The sequence below is a fragment of the Montipora capricornis genome, chromosome 1 (genome assembly GCF_036669925.1).
Source record: "Montipora capricornis isolate CH-2021 chromosome 1, ASM3666992v2, whole genome shotgun sequence".
Taxonomy (NCBI): domain Eukaryota; kingdom Metazoa; phylum Cnidaria; class Anthozoa; order Scleractinia; family Acroporidae; genus Montipora; species Montipora capricornis.
In genome coordinates, this window is record NC_090883.1 from 50,546,227 (window position 1) to 50,563,726 (window position 17,500).

The 17,500-nt window shown below is 37.7% G+C and overlaps 1 protein-coding gene and 1 long non-coding RNA gene across 2 annotated transcripts in view; one reads left to right on the forward strand and one right to left on the reverse strand.

The window, feature by feature from the left end:
* Window positions 1–14,689: 14,689 nt before the first annotated feature.
* LOC138047377 (uncharacterized) overlaps window positions 14,690–17,500 on the reverse strand; it is a 5,967-nt gene continuing 3,156 nt past the window's right edge. Inside the window, exon 4 of the mRNA XM_068894218.1 lies at window positions 14,690–15,857. Within this exon, the coding sequence (XP_068750319.1) occupies window positions 15,639–15,857 (219 nt within the window). The 3' untranslated portion in view covers window positions 14,690–15,638. The remainder of the gene's footprint in view (window positions 15,858–17,500) is intronic.
* Window positions 16,179–17,010, forward strand: LOC138047467 (uncharacterized). Its single transcript, XR_011131843.1, has 4 exons — window positions 16,179–16,247; window positions 16,333–16,432; window positions 16,589–16,667; window positions 16,883–17,010. It is a non-coding gene; the product is annotated as an uncharacterized lncRNA (long non-coding RNA).

Below are 17,500 nucleotides of genomic sequence, written 5' to 3' on the forward strand. Positions count from 1 at the left end.
ACATGCAAGTTCAAAGCTTTCATATTTTGCAACTGTAAAGACAGTTGGGGAGCCATGTTACTGCAGTACCGCAGTTTCCGCCAATTAGCTAGGTAACCGCTCCTGCGAGCTGTGTTCCCGCCATGTTGTTGTTGTCCCCTCTTAGATGTGTGATGTGTTCTATGTCGTTAAGCGGCACTAAGTTGTTATCTCAAGCTCTGGAATTAATATATACATATTTTTTATCTTGCTAATAACAACGGCGCCTGGATTTCAGTTGAAACTCCTGGGGACGCGAGGTGTGCGTACGAGGCAGTCACAGGATGAGACTGGTACAATGTGGAATGCGCTACCTGAGAATTCCTTTGCAGAAAGGCGCAAGCGCTGCAGAGGTGGGAAAAATGCCAAGCAAAGAATCACAGAAGCGTTTTTTTGTTAATACCGCTGGTGGAAAAGAAACCCCTATCCTAATTGGCAGTAGTGAAAACCGCTGTTTCGGAAAATTGGCCGGATATCTCTGGTCCTTGTGGGGCTGATTATTTCGTAATGACATGGCGTGGATGAGGTCAGACATTACGATAAACGTCCTGACCAAATTAAACAACAAGCTTAAGCACACTTACCGACAGGACAATGCGCCCAGCCATCCCTCTTCTATCAAAGGTATGTTCTCGAATATTAAAATTGAATTTCATCCAAAGAACACCACCTCACGCACTCAACCCCTAGATGCTGGCATCATAAAAACATGGAAGGTGCATTATCGACGGAAGCTTTTGCGATACATTGCCAGTGAAATTGATGATCACGCGAACCGGAAATAAAACCAGCGGAAAAAAAAAATGTGTTCATCTTGAAATTTTGCTCGGTGACCTATCTTGATTTTTTGCATTCACGTATCAAATAAAAAAGGTGGGGTAAAGTTTTCTAGAAACATTTTCTGTAAACTATGAAACGTCCTTTTTCGATGTATCTTAAATTCTACTCGATACCTTTTTGTCATACTCCCTAAGAATTTAAAGAATTTAGGGAAATTTCCAACAAAGAAATAAAAACGGTAGGTCACCGACTTGTTATCCAGATAAGTTTCATAATTTGAAATTTAGAGGGCTTTTTTGTGGACCTGGCATGTTGCCATGGTAACTGATATGACGTCACAAGTGCCCTTAAAGTATTATCTAACAATAGAGTTGTAAAGATATTTGTAGTTGGCCTACACTATGAAATATCCTTCTTTGGCATCTTTCATCGTTTCACAAACACTATAGCAACGAAAAACCCTTTCGAACCTCCTTAAACTAGGCGAGCGATTCATCCCTAATCCGATTATAGACAGCCGATGAATCTTAATAACGCGTTTATGAAAGCAAAATGTACACAATGTCACACAACGTATGAAAGCCATCGACAACCTTACACAACTTGCATTTCCAGCGTGGTGCTCAAAGTCACTTTCATGGTTAAGCCTCAAGCTGGATCTTTCCCCATGCAGTTCCACTGCTCCCACTCCAAAGTGAATTTAGGTGTTTATTATTTCTTTATTTATTTTACAGAGCCAGACAAACACTATAGAAGAAGACTGCAATGTGGTTGTAGACCTGGCCCCAAGACTGAATTTTACGAAGTTAAGTGTGTTTGACTGCGTAATCATGTCTCCAGTCGGTGTGTCTCAGAGTGTTCTTGATGCTTTCTCAAGATTCTCAAGAAAGGAAGCATGTCTTGTACAAAGAGGATTTGTTTACCACAAAAAAAAAAAAAAAAAAAGAAAAAAATAGTGCACAAGGTCAGGAACATTTAACACAAAAATGTTAACTGTCTTAAGGGGGGTGTCACTTAACTACAGAAAAACAATGGGTGTTAAGGAAGCTTTTTATTCAAAGAGCCTTAGAGGTTGCATGGATGGTTCTTTTAAGTAACTCTTTTAATGGTAATCTGACATCATTTCAATTAGAAGGCGCATGCGCAACTAGTCCCAGTCCCCTGTCGTGTGTTTTAATGAAAAACAGGTAAAAGCTCCCAGGAAACGAAAGGTTTTTCACCGGATGGAAACCGACTCATTTTCTTTCGTAAACTGTAACATGGAATTGCTATTTGGACAAAAAATGGAACTGATATTTTGAAGTGTATCAAAGGAAGGCCTTATGGGGATCATAATTTTTTGGATTTCTTTTAAAATCCATGCTACAGATTTTGTGTTAGAATCTTCTCATACTATTGCGTTAAGAATTTGTGAAAAACGTAGTTATCTCGCTGAGCTTTTAGACATTTTCTTTGAAAGGAATCTCAAAGGAATTTCAAAGGAATCATGTTAAATAGACCACAGTTGGCAAAAAAAAGGATAATTGTTCAGAATAAAGAGAATTCTATAAATGAAGGGGACCATGGCAACGGTTGGTTAGTTAAGAGCCACCCCCCTTAACTCATGACAAAATTATGTGCTTGTGAGTATCTGGATGTCTGTGTCGCTTTATGACGTTTTTTCTTAACTTTATAGGTATGATTCAGAAGCTAAATGAAGTGGTCACGGCCTTTACTGTTGGTCACTGGTCCGCTTCGCGAACAGTTGAGAGCTATAATTTGATTGAATCGGCAACCACGAAACTGGGAGATGAATACTTTACAGCATTTTACAACCACTTGATAAAATTCTTCTCGAAAGATGGAGATACTGTTATGGAGTTTGGATCTGGAACAAAGGCCGGTAAATATAATTATTTTCTCTTGCGATTGTCTCAAACCGCGCTTTGCTCTATCGTTGAAATTAGATTGAAATTAATACCCCAGAAAAATAGTTATGTAATATAAAATGAAAACCCCAGAAAAATAAATAATGATATTTGGCTAGAATAAAGTTTTTGCTGTTGTTGTTGTTGTTGTTGTTGGTGTTGTTGTTGTTGTTGTTAAAGTACTGATCGGTTAGCAATGGCTAGAGAATTTTGCTCTTTACTAGCTTGTGACCAGGTCTTCTGGTTGGGTCAAGTAGATAGGAAAATCGGCCAGAAGGTGAAATTTGGGAAAACGTGAGGAGTGAGGTATCCCCTTCAAACACTAGTTATTTTCATATTAAGATTTCTTTCGAAACAGTAAAAATTTAACGCCAACTTTTCTGTTTAAAAGGCAACAAAATTAATTATCATTGAGACAAATACATCTTTTCTTCACAGGAAATTCATTTTTGGCTGCTCTGGAGAATGGAAGGAAAGCTATGTTTGTTAGCTCGGCAATGAATACAAGACATAAGTCTGGCCTGCTTTCAAAAACATCGGGTTGTTTAGCCGAAAAAAAAACTGAAAACCGTTTAGGCACAGGGTTCGAAGTCAAACTTGGAGCGGGCGAACTCGCAAGAGGGCGAAACGTTCTGCTACCCCGTAGGTAGTCGCCAGGCAGACGTTTTGCGTGGTTAATTATAACATACGTCATAGCAAGTAGACAAAAATAATAAATTACTCAGTACGCAAAAATGTGCGTAGTGAGTTACCTATTTTGTGAATGTGCGCAGTGAAATAACTGATGTATCTTGTCTTGTACACAATCTCATTATATATTCAGTACGCAAAATTTCTGCACAGTGATTTCCGTCAATTCTTTGCATGTCAATACACAAACTCAATCGATAGTTAACAGGCAGAACATTAGCATAGTGAACATACTAAGCCAGCCAAATGAGAACACAAACTCGGGAAATAATTAGCACCCAGTTTTGGTGCCTTCTCCGGTTACGCTTTATCATACTTAATGATTCATGAGCCTAACATCCTATCAATGCCGTCACGTGCATGAGCGTTATATCCTGACAAAACAATCCATCCTCGTTCGTATTCTTTATATAAAGAATACTAATGAGGCATAGCTTGTTTTTTTGGTATGCTAATATTCCCCCTTCAAAATTCAAACCATTGTTCAGAGTCAACTGAGAGAAACACACTTTTTGTGGAATGTTTTAAATTTTTTTAAGTCGTTTTATCGGGTCTTAATACACTCGGCTACGCCTCGTCTTTTTAACCCTAATGAAAGACTGATGCTCGTTTTTTAAACATTGCTAAGGCCCGTTTCATACGGGTTTCAAACGTCCAACATCTAATGCAAATGTGCAAAAACAATAGATTTTTTTTCACTTGCATTACACTCGACACATGTAAAGTTCGACGTTTGAAACGGGCCTAAAGCTTTTCTTCCGTTAACAGGAGCTATAGGTAGGTAGGTGTTCGGAAGCAACCCCCAAAACGGTTAAACTCTGCATCAAAAGAGTTAAGTTGTACAAAATAAGGACGCTCTGAGAAAATTAAGATACATTTATTCATTTTCCTTTCGTCGTTCAGGCTCTTTCTAAAAATTATTACAAAATTATCTGCAATCAATTAGTATTGAAGGAGACACGGCCTCCAACTTGAAACCAACGACAAAACACATAAATTCTAATTACCCTGAATCAGAGAACTGGCCGCGGATTTGTTCATAGTGTATAGAAATTTTCCGCATACTCGCTTAGAATGATATTCCATCTAAAGTAAAGCATATTGTAAAAATTTCCATGCCAGGCTCTATTTCACATTGACATATTATTTCCCTGGAAAATTCTTCTATCTGCTTCTGCTTTATTCATTGCAAGTATTCACATGCAAGACGCAAATCTGATCAGATTTCATTCTCATTAATCAGGAATCGTCTGATTCAGATTTGCATTTCATGTAAAACTGGCATTGAACAAGGCAGAAGGTTCTGCCGAAACATGTCTGCAGCACTGAAAATCGTTATTTCACATTTAAAAGTTATTGTCTCCTGCTCTCTATACCTATTTTCGATGAACTATTTTTTTTTTTAAATATATACAATCTTAAGGTGGCTTACCGACGTTTTCCCAAGAAAAAGATCAATATTTTCAATTCTGTGAAACAAAAGCAACAGAATACCTCTTCTGAAGTGATAGTCACTGCAGTTGATGTAAAATGTTATTTTACCTCACAAATGAATGCAAATCAGTGGAAAATGCTAAATATAGTGACTAAGCTTCTGGAGGGGGGACTGAAAACTAGACATTTCAAATGTTCTTTTTCTCAAAACGTAGCCGCAGACCAGGGTTAAAATTTTAAGAATAAGTAAACAATACAAAGGACAAACCGTCAACATTTAAAAAAAAAAAAAAAAAGATCTATCAGATATTTTTCAGTTTTGCCATATGCGAAAAAAATGGCTTATAGATCTAACTATTTATTTCTATTCATGATTATTTCTCTCGATGTGGAAATCCTGAACTTTTAAGGTGAGTTCGTACGGCTAGTCTTTGAGAAAAAGGCTCTAAGAAATGTTTGACTTCCAGACCTCCCTGCAGGAGCTCAGTCACTATATTTGGCATTTTTCCCTGGTTTGCATTCATTTGTTAGGTAAAATTACATTTTACATCAATTGCAGTGGCACTTCAGGAAAGACATCGCGATGCTTTAATTTCACAGATTTCAAAATCTTGATCTTTTTCTTCGGAAAACTTCAGTAAGCCACCTTATTTAACTTTACTGTTCCCCGTTAGCAAAGGTCTCCTTTTTCTTGCGTTCGTTGGACTGACGAGTACGGGAAAAGGGACCTCTGCCGTCTACCCTTGATGTGGTTGCTGACTGTGACATGAACCCACTGTGTCTCGCCCATTCTTTACAGTAATTCCACTGTGAGCCCATACTCCATGTGAAGTAGAGATGATTCGGTCGCTAAGTATTCGCCGCGCATGATCGACACAGTGAGTTTCGATTCATTGCAGAAGTCCTTTTTCCCACACTCCTCAGCCCAGAAAACGCAAAAAGGACACCTCTGTTAGCAGGGAAGATTGCTTATCTAATTACGTCTAAAATTTACACTGTGTGAGATTTTCAACCAAATTATTTGAAACAAGGAATGCTGATAAAAATTAAAATTACAGAGATTTCTTCCTCTCAACAAAACTATAACAAATGTGTAATAAAGTCGTGTGCTTTGTCTGTATCAAGTTCTTCATCAGTGATGAAATTTTTGAGTGTTATGCTATTGTTCTCACATGAACATACAAGCATCTTTCCTGTACTTCTGTGTTTGAAGGAGAGCAACAACATTCCACGTTCAAATTTTTTTGACAAAAGAAACGGAAAGACCATGCCAGTATCATTGCACGAGCGGCCTCGCAGAGGCTGTAAATAAAAAAGAAAAAGAATTGCAGTCAGATTGAAGGTCTCAATTTACATCTCAACAAGATGTCTTCGTGGAGCAGGGATAGCAAACGCGCTTATGAGGGTGGATCGGAGCGCTCTCCATTCAACATATTTCCGGCGTAATTTGTGCCAAATATAACGGGCTGTTTTCTGGTTTCTACAAGCCATTCTCAAGCTACCGCACGTTTGCTTATTAGGAAGCTTATATTAAGCTCGAGAAGATTTTGTCAACAAGGACGGCGACCGGAAGTGATTTTGCAAAGAAAGTGACGTCACACGTCACAGACCTCAAAGTGGATATTTGGCGTATGTGGCGAAAAACAAAAACGCGAGAAGGTGAGTTTATCTTAGGTGCAATAACTCGGTTTTTGTGGTTGATTTTTGTTGTTTTCCTTTCAATGCTGGACAATCAACTTTCTAATTCCTATTATTTATGAAAGAAACTCTTTTTTGTGTGTACCACAGGTACACAAGTTAAGACAATCCTAAGGAAGCAATAGCACGTGACGTCACGTTATTTTGAGACAGTTGTAACGGCCGATTCAACTGATCGAGGAAAATGTTCCATAAAAACTTCAAATCGCGATGTTTCTTTTCGAAACTTTAATTTATGGATAGGAAGATAAATAAAGTTCACTCACCTACTATTTTCTGCGTTGTCATGACTGATTTCATGGGTTTTCGAGACGCTTCGATTTCCTCTTCAGATACCACGCGTCGCCACATACAATATAAATAGACCTTGTCTATCCCTTGTCTATTTATATTAGGCTGATTTAGCAACAGAACGGGAACGTCAGTGGCGACGTCGCGAGCAGCAAAACTACCGATGAGAATTTAGAATAGAGAAGAAAAGAGTGGAGTCTATTCTATTCTGAATTCTCATTGGTGTTTTTTCTGCGCGCGCCGTTGCCGCTGACGTTCCAGTTCTGTTGCTAAATCAGCCAATTGTGTATAGCGACGCGTGGGATCTGAAGAGGAAATCGAAGCGTCCCACAACTGTCACAAAGTAACGTGACGTCACGCGCTCCCGCATTCTTAGGGTTCTACCGTATACCGCCTGATCAAAAAACAGCGCTGCAGACGCCAAGACTCATGTTGCCAAAAAAACCCAGAGTAAGTCTGTTTTGAAAAATATTTGTTTTCCTTGATATATCCTTTAGTTTGTGCTTTGTTTTTTTTTTTTGTTTTTTTTTTTTTCCTGTGGTCTTAAATTTTAATGCGCTGGCAACGCTAAGGCAACGTTTCCAAAAAGACTATGTTAAATTTTGAAAAAAATTAATGACCGTCAAATTTAATTTCCTTTTTGGGACTTCATTTTTATTTGTCATTTGCTTTCCTTTACAGAAATGTACCAAAATGGATTGGACAAATCAGCTAACACTGGCAGATCTGAACTTTGCTTTACATTCAGAATCATTTCAGGATTATCGATCGTAATTGGATTGAAAATTTCTAGCCGTGTTCTCTTTCAATAAAACAACAAGTTCATCCTCTGAAATCAATCTTTGATCGTAGCTATAAAAAAGCATATCCCATATCTTTCTTAAAGAAGTTTTGATTCAGTATTAGAAAGCAGACAAAGAATCAAACCTGCTCTACAATTAAGTAGCGATGCCGTAAAATAGTATATTTTACCGAATATTTACTACTTGCACAAATCCCATAATAAACCACTTTTACCCCCCAAAAATCTGCATAGGCATTGTTTTCGACTTCTCTTAGGACATTTTCATGTCCCAGGATAAATTGCAAGCAATGGTTATGCAAAAGTTTTTGGGGGTAATGGAGGTGTATTATGGGATTGTGCAAGTAGTGAATTGTTAATTTTCTACTTCCTCAAATCACATAATACACCTTGTTTTGCATGGGTATTGTTTTCGGTATTTCTCTTGGGATTTCTTCATGTCCTACGAGAAATAGCCCCTCTGCGGAATAACGTCTGACCAGCTGATTTCACCACCAAGCCTGGAATTTGAAAATCAAACTTTTTTTTTTTTTTTTTTTTTTTTTTGAAAATCAAACTTGGAAATTTTAGCTGGAGCTGAATCCCAAAGGAACAAACTTGTAAAGAAAACCTACGTGCTAACAGTATGGCATGTCCAGATGATATGAATAATTCCGTGCAAACGAAGCTCGGTGGTGATATTAAATTTAATTAATTATTATTATTTTTTTGGGTCGTGTTGTACCTCATTGAACGGGTTTTAGGACTGCCGAAACGAACAATAGAACGAGCAAAAATAACAATTGATTTAGCACAGAAAACAATAGGAACTACGACACTTTACAGCCAATGAAATATAGTGTTCAACAAGAGGTAAGACCCTACTCGAATTTTTTAGCATATGCCATCATCACGAAAAAGGCAACAAAGACTATGCAAAGTTTTGTGAGTAAAAAAGATGTACTATGGGATTCGATAAAAGTAGTGAATAATAACATACTCATACAATGAGTAATCTCTGCGTATTGACCATTTTCACATTTTCCATAGACCGAATGCATAAATGGCGGCCAAAAAAATATTCTTTTGTTGACGTGCTAATGAGCCTCACCAGCCTCGTTTGCATGGACAAAATACAACGGAAATGTTGATTGAGAGCGAGGCTAGTGAGTCTAACTAGCACCTAAACAAAAAAATACATTTTTGGCCGGCATTTATGCATTCGGTCAATGATACACATTTTTTTTGCGCACTAGATTTTGCAGGAACCAATGTTTTCTTATGCTCTTCGGAATATGCAATGTCCCAAGATCATGCGCATTTGAAAACAATGGTTTATACAAAATTTGTGCGACAAACAAAGTGTATTATGGGAAATGTGAAAATGGTCAATTAACTTTTGAATCAACACAGGAAATATGGAAGAAAATGATAATTAATGAGGTTTGAGGAAACGATCACTCAGACTCGGGATACTACTAAGTTTTCAGTCGTAGGCAAATGTTCCTGGTCATTTACATGGCTCATTCTGTCCACATAGGTGTACTCAAATGCGCTTTGCAACAATCAGGAGTGAAGCAAATTTAACGTGCTAAAACGCCCAACTGACAGTAACCAACCCGTTGGTCTCATCACAAAAAAAATGATGGTTCGAGATTCGGGAATCCAGCACACTAACCACTGAAACATGTCGACGAAATTTACCTTTCAAAATTGCAATTATCATTTGTGAAAATATTCTTTTTTGACGGAACACGCATTAGTTCACCTGATTTGTGATCTGTATTTAACCAATGACCTTTGACTGGAACGAAACAACGTTTACTACGCAGTACACAAAACTCCATGAATCAGGTTTCTTACTTGTAACAGTGGTATCCTTGCCATTCACGCCATTGCCATCGCAAGTTGCGTTGCAGATATTATTTTCGCCGTTAGAATCGCATTGAATTTGGATAAACTAGTTGACCGGTGGCTGACATCCTCCTCTTTTGTAGGACTCTAGTTCAACTTTTCGCAAAAATCTAACATAAGGCGTTGTAGGGACGACTTTAGGACTGGCCGCTGGATAACCCAATAATACCGTCACTACAATCTAAAGATGCAATAGAGATGATAATCAATTAATTAATACTAAATTTTACTTAATTAATCAACCAGCTCCTTTCCTCTTTAATTCATTCAGTCGTGCTGTCATTTATTCGCAAAGAGACAAATGTTATAAATTAAAAAGTTATTATGTTGACCCGCTTATTGCTTCCCAGAGCAGTTTAATTAAAAAATGGACTCTGAGTCAGCTGGGAGAGCTTTTCGGATCTCTTTAACGATATCTACATAATGCGGATTAATAGTAAAACAAAGTTAAAACTTACTTAGCATATTACAATTTACAAATGCATGCTCATCCTTTGCGAACAGATTCACTTATTCTCATTTCAAATTGGATCAAAATTCAAATCAAATGATGTTCGGATTTCTCAACCACTTAGCACTTCTCCGAGTCTAATGAACTTTCCACAGGATGTCTTGAGAGGGACGACAGCACTCTCACGCACAAAATAAAAGTAGCTCGCTTCAGCATACAAAAAGGAGTTTTAAGGGCGGAAAATGAAGCGTGCTGTGGCTATCAGTCCTGTTGATTCACTGGTGTTAATGGTACTTACTGCATAAAACAAGATATTAAATTCCATCAGGGCGTAATTATCGTTTAAATCGTAGAGAAGTGATTACTTTGAAACATCAATTGCATTATAATTGGCTTCAGGAAAATAGGTCTTCATTTATGCAAAAACGATAAAATTGGGAACTCTAGTTGAGCTGCAAAATGTAATGATTGAAGAATTTATCTCGCCCAAACTCGGATCAAAATATTTTCCAGGTGAGTAAGGCGTCCGCCATCACTAAGTGATTTGAAAGTAGTAAACGCAGATGATACCCCTGCATGAGTTCTTCCTTGTCCCAAACTTAGACTTCCTTTATGCTTATTTCATTTTGTAAGTGTACAAAATGGTACGAGGTTGCTCGAGCACTTGGTGATTTATGGGCATGCGGCTGATGTTTTTAAAGTTCTCAAAATTTCAAGAGCCGTAGATGAGTGCAATTTGCGAACTTTACTCCATCGCTGCATCCATAGCTCGCAACTTCCGGATTGCACTTTATAGCCTATTTATTTATTCATTTATTTACTTATTTCTCATTGACCGATCAGAATACGATGCTTTGTTAAGTATATAATAGGGACCTTTAGATTGGAAGACTAGGACGACTACCGGTACGAGTTTTCCGTACTGAGCATGGGCATGAGTTTTGGAGGCCGACATTTTTCGAAGTATGCGTGCTCAGAACGGATAGCTTGTACTCGCAGTTGTCCTCTTGCTCCCATGTAAAGGTTCCTAATAAAAAAAAGATAGGACGGAGCGAGAAGATAAAATCACAAATGTAGCAATGAGCGTAATAACTGATTTTTTTTTCTGGAACGAACGCAAAATAGTCTCTTGACCCCTTCCTAATCTCGGGTTAAATCCCTCAAAACTTCGAAAACAACACTGGTGTAATTTTATACAACTTTAGCGAATTATATACCTTATATACCTTAAATACCTGCAGGATCTTATGCACTTCACCTTTCTCAATTGAATTCCGTTAAAAGATATCATGCGTTTATAAACAAAACGAAGAAATTACAGGCGACGGAAATCTTTAATTCAAACTTCTCCCCAAGATGGAAACAATCATCAATAAGATTCAAACGAGCTTTCATGGAATCCACCCCCGTTTCAAGTTCAAAATTCAAGTTTAAGTTTATTTTTTTTGTAAAAGAAAAGTTAAGGTTAGAAAAATATACACTCCATGTGCTTATTAATGTGAGTGGGCGTCAACATAAACATCCTTAACTCCAAGTAATAAAAGAAGAATGTTTGAATTCGTTTTTAGAAACACATTTTTGTAAGTGAACGACATTCAGGATGTAGAGAGTTCATAATCGAGTTCCAAAGTTAGCAAAATACTTTAACAGTAACTTAAGTGGCGCTTCGGTGACGTAAAAGTTACCCACAGCTGAGCGGAGGAATGAAATTTGTTTTGTTTCTGAATTTTCTTCATCACAAAATCATTAGAGATATCATGCATAATCACTGGATACTCTTACAAAGTAGAGCATATTGACTGGAAAACTGAAATATTAGAAGAGACAAAAAATGGAAGGGCGTGGAATCTGTCATCACAAAAAAAGATAGGACGGAGGCCTGTTATTTTTTCTTAAATCACACCGAGAGCCGTTGCCCTAAGCAACTATACCATATTGCGTACACGGAAGTATTAGCGATCGATAAATTTGAAGAAGGGTAAATCTTTGGTGGTACTCGCGTTTTACCTATCAAAATTAAACCAACAATTTTTCTAAACACCATAAGCAATGGAATCAAATTGTTGTTTCCAAGTTGAGTGCCTGTCAATTAAAATCCCTGAGAATTCAACGTATAATCCTTATTTTCAAGAAATGTTACAGGATTAATATTCGCATTGTTATTTTGTAATTTTTTTTATGAACGGTGAGAATGTTTGGACAGAAAATTGAGAATTTATCGTCAAGTGCACAGTCCTCAATACAACCTCAAATTTAGTCCGGCATTTCAAGCCGTTGTCAAGACGCGGAACGGCAAAACGTGAGACGTGCGGAGCGTGCAGAGCTATTGTTTTTGCAAATTAATTGAACTGAAGTGTTTTATGTCGCTCTTGTCGCTATCGTCGTCGCGCTTGCTTAATTAAGCTCTCTAATATCTTTTTTGAAAGACCCTGAGTTCGCAAATTTTCAAAGCGATGATCTCGTTCCTTGCGCACGAAAAGAATCTTTCGATGCATTCAATCTTTCAATCTTTCGATGCAAACTCATATCATGAAAAGTTCTTAGAATGCGTGAAAAAGGAGCACCTAAAGCTGCTTTAATTAAACTTGAATAATCTTCACTGAGCGATGCGGGAAAGGGGAAAATTGTGTTACAATTTGACGTCATTGTTCATTTCACTTTACAGTGTCCCCAATTAGCGCTCCAGCGCTAGAACCACTAGACACTTAAATAAAGTTCCTTTATGCAACGTACTGCTTCATGGCAATGTTATGGCATCGGAGGAAAAATATAGCTTTTCTTAAATGAGTTCCTGATAGAAAGTAGATCCCTAAAAGGCCGAGGTTTTACGCATATTTTCCTTTCTACGTCCAATTTGTCTCTGCTAACAACTGAGTTTCATCCGGAGGAAGGATAGGATTAGCATAGAGTCTAGACGTTTAGTTCGATACACTTCTTAAGCCCGATATTTATCAAAACACTTTTTCTCCATTTGCCCCTTTTAGTAGACGTTTATGACTGACACATCCTCGATAAACTTTTCACTCGTGCTAAATGCAAAATCAGTGCACGGAACGTAATGCCGGTACGTTTCTTTATTCCCCACAAAATCTAGCAAGAGCCATTCATAACTGCTGGGTTATGAACCCCTTTTATATAAAGCAAATTTAAAAATTTATTCATAATTCATAAGCCTAACATCCTATCAATGTCCTCACCTGCGTGAGCGTTATGTCCTGATAAAACAATCCATCCTCGTTCGTATTCTTTATATAAAGTATACTAATGAGGCATAGCTTGTTTTGCTGGTATATGCTAATATTTTCCTCTCAAAATTCAAACCATTGTTCAGAGTCAACTGAGAGGGGCACGCTTTTTGTGAAATGTATTTTTTTAAGTCGTTCTAAAAAAATTAGCAACGTGGTTTTATCGGGTCTTAATACATTCGGCTTTGCCTCGTCTTTTTAACCCTAATGAAAGACTGATGCTCGTTTTTTAAACATTGCTAAGGCCCGTTTCATACGGGTTTCAAACGTCCAACATCTAATGTAAATGTGCAAAAACAAGAGATTTTTTCTCACTTGCATTACATTCGGCACATGTAAAGTTCGACGTTTGAAACGGGCCTAAAGCTTTTCTTCCGTTAACAGGAGCTATATGTAGGTGTTCCGAAGCAACCCCCAAATGGTTAAATTCTGCATCAAAAGAGTTAGGTTGTACAAAATAAGGACGCTCTGAGAAAATAAAGATACATTTATTCATTTTCCTTTCGTCGTTGAGGCTCTTTCTAAAAATTATTACAAAATTATCTGCAATCAATAAGTATTGAAGGAGACACGGCCTCCAACTTGAAACCAACGACAAAACACATAAATTCTAATTACCCTGAATCAGAGAACTGGCCGCGGATTTGTTCATAGTGTATAGAAATTTTCCGCATACTCGCTTAGAATGATATTCCATCTAAAGTGTAGTATATTGTAAAAGTTTCCATGCCAGGTTCTATTTCACATTGAAATATTATTTTCCTGAAAATTCTTCTATCTGCTTCTGCTTTCTTCATTGCAAGTGTTCACATGCAAGACGCAAATATGATCAGATTTCAATCTCATGAATCAGGAATCGTCTGATTCAGATTTGCATTTCATGTAAACCTTGCATTGAACAAGGCAGAAGGTTCTGCCGAAACATGTCTGCAGCACTGAAAATCGTTATTTCACATTCAAAAGTTACTGTGTCTCCTGCTCTCTATACCTATTTTCGATAAACTTTTTTTTTTTTTTTTTAATATATACAACTTTAAAGTGGCTTGCTGACGTTTTCCGAAGAAAAAGATCAATATTTTCAATTCTGTGAAACAAAAGCAACAGGATACCTCTTCTGAAGTGATAGTCACTGCAATTGATGTAAAATGTAATTTTACCTCACAAATGAATGCAAATCAGTGGAAAATGCTAAATATAGTAACTGAGCTTCTGGAGGGGGGACTGAAAACTAGACATTTCAAATGTTCTTTTTCTCAAAACGTAGCCGCAAACCAGGGTTAAAATTTTAAGAATAATTAAACAATACAAAGGAGAAACCGTAAACATTAAAAAAAAAAAGAAAAAAACATCTATCAGACATTTTCAGTTATTATCAAAATAACAAAATCGACGTTTTTGCCATATGCGAAAAAAATGGCTTATAGATTTAACTATTTCTTTCTATACACGATTATTTCTCTCGATATGGAAATCCTGAACTTTTAAGGTGAGTTCGTACAGCTAGTCTTTGAGAAAAAGGCTCTATGAAATGTTTGACTTCCAGACCCCCCTGCAGGAGCTCAGTCACTATATTTAGCATTTTTCCCTGGTTTGCATTTATTTGTTAGGTAAAATTACATTTTACATCAATTGCAGTGACACTTCAGGAAAGACATGCTTTAATTTCACAGATTTCAAAATCTTGATCTTTTTTTTCGGAAAACTTCAGTAAGCCACCTTATTTAACTCTACTGTTCCCCGTTAGCAAACGTCTCTTTTTTCTTGCGTTCGCTGGACTGACGAGTACGAGAAAAGAGACTTCTGCCGTCTACGGTCTTAAACGGCACTGGTCAAAACGCATGCTCCTTGATGTGCTTGCTGACTGTGACATGAACCCACTGTGCCTCGCCCATTCTTTTACAATAATTCCACTGTGAGCCCATACTCCATGTGAAGTATCACGAGAAGATTCGGTCGCTAAGTATTCGCCGCGCATGATCAACACAGTGAGTTTCGATTGATTGCAGAAGTCCCTTTTCCCACACTCGTCAGCCCAAAAAAAACGCAAAAAAGAGACCTCTGCTAACAGAGAAGATTGCTCATCTAATGACGTCTAAAATTTACGCTTTGTGTGATTTTCATCAAAATTATTTGAAACAAAGAAAGCTGATAAAATTAAGATTACAGAGATTACTTCCTCTCAACCAAAAATTCATAGTCAACATTGAAATGACAAAAGATTTATGTGGAGTACTTTTTTTCGTGATGTTCTGTGAATCGCGTCTATTTGCATGTCCTTTTACTGCAATGCTTATTTTCTTAGCTTTAAAATGATTTATTGCTTTCTCCACAACTTTGAATACTTTTTTGACCAAAAAAAAATTATACATATATCTCTTTTAGGGGGTTGGCGGTTTATGTCCGGTTAATATTCCGGTTAATTTAATTGACTAAATTAAAATAAAGAGGGGTGTTCGGTTCGTAGCAAGTTGTTTAGTGTTGTTTTCTTTTAGTGTTAGGCTATTGCTCTCACATGAACAAACAAGCATCATTTCTAGATCTGTACTTTTGAGTTTAAAGAAGTACAAAAGTTTTCCGTGTTCAAATGTTCTTGACAAAAGAAACGGAAAGACCATGCCTTTATCATTGCACGACCGGCCTTGCGGAGGCTGTAAATAAAAAAAGAAAAAGAATTGCAGTCAGATTGAAGATCTCAATTTACATCTCAACAAGAACTCTTTGTGGAGCAGAGATAGCAAACCCGCTTATGAGGGCGTTTATCCGAGTGTTTAGGACCGCTCTCCATTCAACATATTTCCGCTGTAATTTGTGCCAAATGTTACGGGTTGTTTTTGCACCAAGCCGTTCTCAAGCTACTGGGCGTTTTGTTATTAGGGAGCTTAAAGCACGAGACGTTTTGTCAACAAGGACGGCGACTGGAAGTGATTTTACAAAGAAAGTGACGTCACACGTCACAGACATCAAGTCACAAACCTCAAAGCTGGCTATTTGGCGTCTGTGGCGAAAAACAAAAACTCGAGAACAAAAGTTCATCTTAGGTGCAATAACTTTGTTTTTCTTTTGATGCTGGTCAATCAACTTTCTAATTCCTATTATTTATGAAAGACACTCTTCTTTGTCAAGGTCTATATATATTGTATGTGGCGACGCGTGGGATCTGAAGAGGAAATCGAAGCGTCCCAAAAACCCATCAAATCACTCAGGACAACGCAGAAAATAGTAGGTGAGTAAACTTTATTTATCTCGCTGTCCATAAAAGGAATTTTCGAAAAGAAACATCGCGATTTGAAGTTTTTATGGAACATTTTTCTCGATCAGTTGAATCGGCCGTTACAACCATCTCAAAATAACGTGAAGTCACACGCTCTCGCATCCTTAGGGTTCTCTGCCTGTGGTTCTACCTCCTGATAAAAAACAGCGCTGCAGACGGCGAGACTCATCTTGCCAAAAAACCTAGAGTAAGTCTGTTTTGAAAAATATTTGTTTTACTTGATATATCCTTTTGTACGTGCTTCTGTTTGTTTTCTATGGTCTTAAATTTTAATGCGCTGGCAACGCTAAGACAACGTTTCCAAAAGGACCATGTTAAATTTTGAAAAAAATTAATGACCGTCAAATTTAATTTCTTTTTTGGAACCCTTCATTTTTATTTGTCATTTGCTTTCCTTTACAGAAATGTATCAAAATGGATTGGACAAATCAGCTAACACTGGCAGATCTGAACTTTGCGTTACATTCAGAATTATTTCAGGATTATCGATCGTAACTGGATTAAGAATTTCTAGATGTGTTCTCTTCCAATAAAACAATAAGTTCATGCTCTGAAATCAGTCTTTAATCGTAGCTCTAAAAAAGCATATCCCATATCTTTCTTAAAGAAGTTTTGATTCAGTATTAGAAAGCAGACAACGAATCAAACCTGCTCTTCAATTAAGCAGCCATGCCGTAAAATTGCTGACGCAACGTGCTTAATACAAACAAGTCAAGTCACAGACGCCGGTTTCGACCCAGTCTCACTTCGGCTGATTGGCGTCCGCGTTGACCAAAACGTGTCGTGCTTAAGCTCCCTATTAGCGGAGCTCCGTGCGCCGAAGGCACGCGCGCGACGCACCATGGTTAAGAAAATATGGTAAGCCATCGATGCGGGAAATCGTGGTTTTAGCTACTGCGTCACCATGCGACCGTCCGTCTGTCCGTACGTCCAAGTCTCCATGTATGCCAAATGTGACCAGTTTCACGTGACCATATCGCGGGCTCAACTTTAGAGCTCGGCTGCCTCAGTGAAGGGCTA